This window comes from Rhinoderma darwinii, chromosome 3 (assembly GCF_050947455.1).
Source record: "Rhinoderma darwinii isolate aRhiDar2 chromosome 3, aRhiDar2.hap1, whole genome shotgun sequence".
NCBI lineage: Eukaryota > Metazoa > Chordata > Amphibia > Anura > Rhinodermatidae > Rhinoderma > Rhinoderma darwinii.
Window position 1 is genome coordinate 276,665,548 of NC_134689.1, and position 8,533 is coordinate 276,674,080.

Consider the following 8,533-nt stretch of genomic DNA (forward strand, 5'->3'; position numbering starts at 1 on the left):
CTCCTATGAACGCTCGTTTGGCCGATCAATTTTTTTTTTTTAAATGACATTAATTCAAAGATCGTATGATTTGTTTTATTGTGTTTAGTAGGTTTATTGCTATCTGTGAGAATATTATCCTCTTGTAGTTGCGAAAAGTAGCACCAGAAGTGAAATAAAGTATAGGAATATTGTTTGTTGGTATCAAGTAATGCTAGCATTATTTTTGTTGTTTGCAGGACTTTTTATATTTCTTTACGGTTTACAGGTTTTCTCCTTTATTTAATGACTGTTACTGTTATTATTTTAGCATGGAATCTGAGCACACACCAGAGACTACAAAGAAAGAAGACCAGTCAAATGGAAGCAATTTGACCTCTCCAGGCCTTGCAAGCATATTGTTAAGTAACACACACATTACATCTGTAATGCAGGTAAATGCAGCCATTGAAACTAAAGGCGGCTGTTCTCCAAAAACAAAAGAAGAAGCTCAACTGACAGACTTGTATAATAAAGATGACTGTGACATGGTACAAGAGAAGGCGTCTGTTGAAATGACGGTTTCGGAACCAAGTAAATATACGGATAGCCAAAATGTTACAACAGGGAAAGATGATTTGTGTTTGGTGCTGAAGGAAGAAGATCATCCAGATTCAGATCCTGCTAGTGGCGATGTTGGGTTTGAGCAATATTTAAGGAAACAAGCACCAGATTCTGTAAGTTCTGATGTCAGTGAGCTAAGTAGCATTCATCTGGATCCATTAACTCCCTCAGAGGTGTTAGAGCATGAAACTACAGAAATATTACAGAAAGGGGCTATTGTTGCGTCACAGAAAGGTTTAAAGGAAGAGAACGCTGAAGACACTAAAGACAGTAGCACAAATATATCTGCAATGGTTAAAATGAAAGAAGAGCCTGAAACGGGGTTGTAAATTGCAAAAACAGCTGGAGACATTCCTATAGATGCTAGTTACTTGATGACGGTGTTATAAAAAGTCAGCATGTCAGTGTAGTCAGTGATGAATGGGCTGTTTTTCCAAGTGACTGCCAAAAAGCAGCATTGTGCTGTGAAAGCAAGACAAGGAAACGGAAAGGATTTTAGCTTTTATAGCTACTTTTTAACATGAGTGTTACCATTACACATGAGAGTGCAGCTATAGAATATTAAAAACATGTTAGTATAATATGTTTTAAGTTGGCTAGATCAGAATATGAGGGTAAGGCCACACGGAGCGGCACTGACCTGGCTGCAATGCGGCCAACAACCACATAGTCCTTGTTCAGTGTGACTGTCAAATAGCCTGTTAATGATCACGCATTGTTGCGGGTAAAATGGCCCTTTACCTGAAAAATTTTCAGGCCATAAAGAGTGTATTAATTAATGGCGGCACAATTTTACAGGTAAAGGGCTGTTTTACCCGCAAGAACGTGTGGCCATTAACGGATCTACTTGACAGCCGCACCAAAAATGGTGCCGGAGTAGTTGACTGCAGTCGTGTTAGTGCCGCACTGTGTGGCCTTAACCTAAGGGTATGTTCACACGCACAAGTAAAAACGGCTTACAATTACGGAGCGGTTTTCAAGGGAAAACAGATTCTGATTTTCAGATGTTTTTGAAGCAGAAAACTTTTTTTAGACATTTTTGGAGCTGATCATCAATTGACCCTATGAAAAACAGCTCCAAAAACGGCTGAAGAGGTGACATGCTCCTTTTTATGTGCCGGTTTTTAAAGCAGTGGCGTAAAAAAAATGCCCCATCTGAACTAAACGCCTTTTTTCTCATTAATTGGCGTTTCACTAGCGTTTTTAAGGCGTATTTCGAGGCGTTTATGCCCCAAATTACGCCTGTCAACACTGCATGTGAACATACCCTTAGTGTTCTTTAAGCTTGAGTCATATGTCACATGTACCAAGCATAATTCTTACAATTTGTTTACCAGTCATGGTTTTTTTTAAGAAAAGTATTCCGTTTTACAAAGTGAATTTCATGCAAAGGATTTTTTTGTTTTGACTAAGTCATCACACCTATTTTTTAAAGGGTTTTACTTGTTGAAAAAAAAACTATGCACCTGAACTGGTGTAATCCTGCCAGCCTAATTTTCTCTTGTTGTAAACTTTCAGTGAAAGTGCAAAAATACATTATTGACATGTCCTTGTATATAGTTATAAATATATATATATATACATATGTATGTAGGAAACATTCATACTGGAGTTGTACATTCTTTTGAATATGAAACATAATGACCAAGTATTATACTCGTATTCAGAGCAAATAAGCTCAAGATAGTATCTAGTTGTCAAAATGACATGATGGACCTCAATTTCAATACCCTTAACGTTATTGCCTTTTGCAATAAAAATGTCCATGGTAAATCATAACTATTGCTGTGTATGTGACCTTGCTGTGAAGATCCGAGAAACACACTCATTATACATAGGTCCTGTCATCGTAGACACAGACGGTGCAGCCTAGAAACTTATTACAATGATGGCTACCAATGTACTAAGGATAAGCAACATTGGTACATAAGCACATAACTTCTTGATGCATTTATTTGTGGCAATGCCAAGTTTGCTTAAGTGCCACCTTGGATGTGCTATTAAGAGGATTGATCATGGTGTGTTATTATTGAAATTGTTAATCGCAGCCTGTAGTATGCTGGAGGACTACCGTATGAATATGGTTGGTATCAAAATCAGCAGTAAAAGTGGGCAATTTGTAAAATAGCTGCATGGAATCTATAGAGTATCAATAACCTTTATTTATGTAGTGCCAAGATATTCCATAGCGCTTTACAGTCATGAAGAAAACATACAGTAAAAATGACTGAAAAGCAAGAATTTTACAATGATCAAGCTCTTACAATGTATTCTTTACAGAGCCTCCAATCTGTAGTTTTGCTGAGAGAAAAGTAACTGCTGCTCAAAGAAGATAGGACAGTCTGACACTTGATTTTGGACAGGCGTGTTTAGTATGAATACATAGCATCACTATATTTGCTCCTAAATACTAACCAATGCCGTTAACATTAAACTACCAGTCAATAGTTTTGTTAATTTTTTAATGAATATTTTACAATAGGGTTGTTTGCTGTAAACAAAAATCATTCTTTTAGTAAATGTTTCCAACAATGTCTTGTCTTTGTGGTAGTTTATTTTTCTGCATCAAAATAACATACAAAAATTACAATTTAAGATTCGTCACACTTTTTTTTTTAACCCTTTTCTATATAAGTTCAAAGGAGATATTGTGGCATGCTGCCCCCTCCTCCTCTGAACAGACCCGTTATGTACACCAAAAGTTCAGTGTAATTATCAGATTGTTATTCCCTAAACTAAGATTTGTTGATCATGGGGGCTATCATTGTGCCAAAACAGGTTGAGTCCTCACATAGGCATTATGTGGTAGTTGTATCTAGTCATTGAATAGCAGGCATAACAGGGTTTTAAAATATTAAGGTTGGGTGATACAGAATGAAGGAGGGTGACAAAAAAATAAGAAGGGGGGAAAAAAACAATCAACTCTTATAAAGGGCAAATCTTTAGTAGAGGGGGACTCCTCATAAGACACACAAGGAATTCAGCTCCAGTTACGTCCTGCCAGAATTTTAAAAGTGCTGTCAGGAAAGAGGGCGATTCTGTAGTATAGGAAACCTTATGACGCTGGAATCATATCCTGCAAAGCTCCTGTTTTTTTTTTTTTACTATTAATTATAATAGGAGCTTTACAGTAGAGTCTTCAAGCATTGAACAGTTGCTTAGGCTGTAGGATCACCCGCTCTCTTGGTGGCACTTTTAATATTCTGACATTGGCTTTCTATGGTGATCGATGTCTGGTTCAGAAAAGCTGCGTTGGATTCGGCCTTGAGGCCATATTACGGCCATCTGAAACCACCCCTTATAATATTTGGGGAGAGGCTACTAAGAAAGGACTCCTAGATAAGGATACATCTGCAATAACCGTTTTTACTGATGGCCAACTTACACAAGCAGATAATCAGTCATATTCCAATTCTAATAAGCGATCATGCACGATAATCACTTAATGTGAATAGGTGAAGCAACTGAACGACTAGAAATAAAACGCTTGCTATGCGAACATAAAAATGATCGTTCTGGCATTGTGGTATGTAAATATGAATCATTTTATTAATAGCATATACAGTAGTCTTAAAAAAAAAATTGCAGTCCAACATCATTAACCTGATAAATCAATGTTTTTGGTAAAAGTGATATCTCTACATAGCAAATAATTTACTTGTAAGTTTAATAGAGTAGTAAAAAAAAAAAAAAACAGACTCAACAATTAGGACATGGATGCCACTCTTTCTGAGAAATTGAATCATTAATTGTAAGGGGTTTGTTTAAAATAATAGCAGTGAGGAATTAAATTGGTGATTTATTCTGTTGAATAACAGGTGTCATTTTTGGCTATTATTTAAGGATGGTGGCAAATGTTGCACATGTTGCTTATAGGGTATTTCCTTCTGAAATACTGGGGAAAATGGGTCGTTCCGGACATTGTTCTGATGAAAAACGTACTTTGATTAAAAAGTTGATTGGAGAGGGAAAAGTGCAGCAAATTATAGGTTGCTTATCTAACATGATGTCAAATGCCTTGAAGTGGCAACCAAAACCTGAAAGACAAGGAATGAAGCAGGGAACTACTGTTCGAATGGATCGAAGAATAGCCAAAATGGCAAAGGCTCAGCCAATGATCACCTCCAGAAAGATCAAAGAAGATCTGAAGTTACCAGGTAGTTCTGATACAGTCAGAAGACGATTAGGGCATGGCCCCACGTGGTGGTTTTCTTCCGCAACTGTCCGCATCAATGCCGCACAGAATCTGCGTTGCAGATTCAGTGGCGGATCTGCCCAAAATGTGCAGTAAATTGATGCAGACTAGCTGCTGCGTATTGCGGTGAAAGTACTGCCCTTCTCTCTATCAGTGCAGGATAGAGAGAAGGGACAGCACTTTCCCTAGTGAAAGTAAAATAATGTCATACTTACCGGCTGTTTGTCTTGGTGACGCGTCCCTCTTTCGGCATCCAACCCGACCTCCCTGGATGACGCGGCAGTCCATGTAACCGCTGCAGCCGTCACTTAGACTGAAACGTCATCCTGGGAAGTCGTACTGGAGAAAGAAGCAGGGAGTTCTCGGTAAGTATGAACTTCTATTTTTTTTACAGGTTGCTGTATATTGGGATCGGTAGTCACTGTCCAGGGTGCTGAAACAGTTACTGCCGATCGCTTAACTCTTTCAGCACCCTGGACAGTGACTATTTACTGACGTCGCCTAGCAACGCACCCGTAATTACGGGTGCACACACGTAGTCACCCGTAATTACGGGAGCCCCATTGACTTCCTCAGTCTGGCTGTAGACCTAGAAATACATAGGTCCAGCCAGAATGAAGAAATGTCATGTTAAAAAAGCAATACGCATCCGCAGCACACATAACATGTGCATGACATCTGCGGACTTCATTGCGGAATTTAGAATCTCCATTGAAGTCAATGGAGAACTTCCGCAATGTGTCCGCAACCAGTCCGCCACTGGTCCGCAACATCCGTTGTATGCTGCGGACACCAAATTCCGCACCGCAGCCTATGCTCCGCAGCGGAATTTTCAGCCTCGTCTAAACGAACCCTAATAAAAAGAAGTGGAAGACAATGGAAAAACGGGTCCACTGCGGATTAGCGCTGCGGAGTGTCCGCAGCGGAATTCAAGAGCAATTCCGCCACGTGGGGCTTTGCCCTTAAGTAAAACCAAGTTACCAGCAAGAACTCCCTGCAAAGTCCCGATGTTGAAAAAAAGACATGTTCGGAATAGGTTAAAATTTGCCAAGGAACACATTGACTGGCCCAAAGAGGAATGGCACAACGTTTTGTGGACTGATGAAAGCAAAATAGTTATTTTTGGGTCTAGGGGCTGCAGACAGTATGTCAGACGACCCCCGAGCACTGAAATCAAGCCATAGTACACTGAAGAGAATAAAGCACGGTGGTGTAAAAACCATGATGTGGGGAGGTTTCTCATACCATGGTGTTGGGCCTATTTATCGCATACAAGGGATAACGGATCAGTTTGAATATATCTAAATACTTGAGATCATGTTGCCCTGTGCCGAAGAAGAAATGCCCTTGATATGAGTGTTTCAACACAATGACTCAAAACACACCAGTACAACTTCTTGGTTACAGACAAACAGGAATGAGGTAATGGAGTGGCAATCCCAATCCCCTGACCTCAGCCCATAGAGAACTTGTGGGGTGACATAAAAAATGCAGTTTATAAGGAAAAACCCAAAATTGCAGAAGAACTGTGTAATATAGTCCAATCTCCCCGGACTGGAATACCTGTTCAGAGGTGCCATAAGTTGGTCGACTCCATGCAATACAGATGTCAAGCAGTTCTCAGAAACAATGGTTCTGACACTATATAAGAGAAATCTGAAACATTCAGTTTTAATCAACATTACATTTTTGAGAAAAATGTTGAACAGCCTAATATTCCTTTTTCTTTACTTTCCGTAAAGGATTAACAGTGGATAAATTGTGTTATTGTTTTGATTCGGAATTGAATGTAGTGTTTCCAGTGCATTTGCATTTAGGCAAATAAAAGTTATTATAATGATTTTGTGCTTTATTTGCCTTTTTAAACTTACTGCTATTTTTTTTAACACTACCGTATGCGACACTGTTCAATAGGTGACCAAACAATACATTTTTTAACGATTGAGATGTTAAATACTTGTCAGTAATCGCTATTTGATCACTTACAGCAATCATCGCTAATACAAATATCTGCTTGTGTAAATAGACCTTAACCCTTTCACGACCAAGGACGAAAATGCACGTCCTGGTCGGCTGCTAGTTCCCGCACCAGGACGTGCATTTTCGTCCGCATTTCAAACTGTCACTCTGTGTAAACACAGAGTGACAGACGCGCGCTGACAGCTGTCCTAGACAGCTGAGACATCAGTCTCGCCGGACAGCGGACCATCGCCGCTGCTTTCGGCAGTTAACCCCTTAAGTGCGGCGACGAATTGCCGTCGCCGCATTTAAGTGGTTTGAAGCACATCGGCAGCCCCCACGAATTGATCGTGGGGGCTACTGATGCTTGTCACGGCAATCGGAGGTCAGATAATGACCTCCGGGTTGCCATGTACGGAAGCCTCGGAGGAACAGCCTCCGGCCGTTCCTCCTCTGCTTCGTCAGTGTGACAGTCACGTCACAATGACAGTTAGGCGGGATTCACACGAACGGGTCGTTCCCGAGCCCGAGTGCCAGCCGGTAAAATCGGCCATTCTGCCCGGCCGGTTTGCATAAAGTTTTGCATCCGTGCCGGGCCGGGCAGATCCGGACAGTTACATCAGCGGCAACTCCTGAAGGGGAATCCCCATGTGTTCGGGGATTCCGCTTCAGGAGTTTCCCCTGATGTCACTGCCCAGATATGGACAGAGACATCAAGCGCTCTGTCCAGGAGCGGAATCCCCGAAAACACGGGGATTCCGCTCCTTCAAGGAGCTAAAGTGCGGCTAGCACATAGCAGAGCGGGGAGATACCTCCCCGCTCTGCTATAGTGGCATCGCTACGGTAGTAGCAGTCGCAGCAGCAGCAGCTGCTAGCGGCGCCACCAAAGGTGTCGCCGGGCCAGGGTGCTTTTCAAGCAGGGGAAGGGAGCCAGCGCAGCGCTCCCTTCCACCTGCTGTACACCCCGGCACTGCCACACCGTGTACAGCGATGCCATTCGTCAGAATGGCATCAACTCCTCCTCCTCACATGCACTCTGCGCTGTGAGGAGGAGGAGATAGAGCGCAAGCGCCGGGAAACCCGGCCATCACTCGGAACACATTTCGGTGATGGCCGTGTAATACCCGGCCCCATAGACTTCTATGGGAGCCGGGCGGCCGGGTACCCGGGCAAAGATAGAGCATGTCCTATTTTTTGACGGCCGGATTTCCCGGCCGTCAAAAAATCGGTCGTGTGAATAGCCCCATTAGGGGTCTATTATTCCTAATGCAGCCGGGTGCCGGCCGATTTATGAACGGCCGGCACTAGGCCGGGAAACCCTGCCGTGTGAATGAGGCCTTAGAGTACATCACACTACGTGTGTAGTGTAATGTACTCTAGCAGCGATCAAAGCTGCAAGTCTAAGTGTCCCCTAGTTGGACAAGTAAAAAAAGTAAAAAAAAGTAATCAAAATGTTTTAAAAAAAGTGTAAAAATAAAAGTTATAAGTTCTATAAACACAAAATGCTTTTTTTCCTATAATAAGACTTTTATTATAGAAAAAAAATGAACACGTTAAAAAAGTACACATATTTTGTATCACCGCGTTCGTAACGACCCCAACTATAAAACTGTAATGTTATTTTCCCCGCATGATGAACACCCCAAAAAAAATCAATAAAAAACTACGACAAAATCACCATTTTTTTGGTCACCACCCCTCCCAAAATAAAGAATAAAAAGTGATTAAAAAGTCGCATGTTCCCAAAAATAGTACCAATAAAAACTTCTATCTGTCCCGCAAAAAACAAGCCCTTAC

General features: G+C 41.4%; 1 protein-coding gene across 2 annotated transcripts in view; it reads left to right on the top strand.

Annotated features, from left to right (window-relative positions):
- The window catches only part of ZNF280D (zinc finger protein 280D), a 180,401-nt gene extending 177,285 nt beyond the window's left edge, over positions 1 to 3,116 (top strand). For both annotated transcript variants that reach the window (XM_075857961.1, XM_075857962.1), the window contains one exon: positions 290 to 3,116. In XM_075857961.1, coding sequence (XP_075714076.1) covers positions 290 to 911 — 622 coding nt within the window. In that variant the 3' untranslated portion in view covers positions 912 to 3,116. The remainder of the gene's footprint in view (positions 1 to 289) is intronic.
- The last annotated feature ends 5,417 nt before the right edge of the window (positions 3,117 to 8,533 follow it).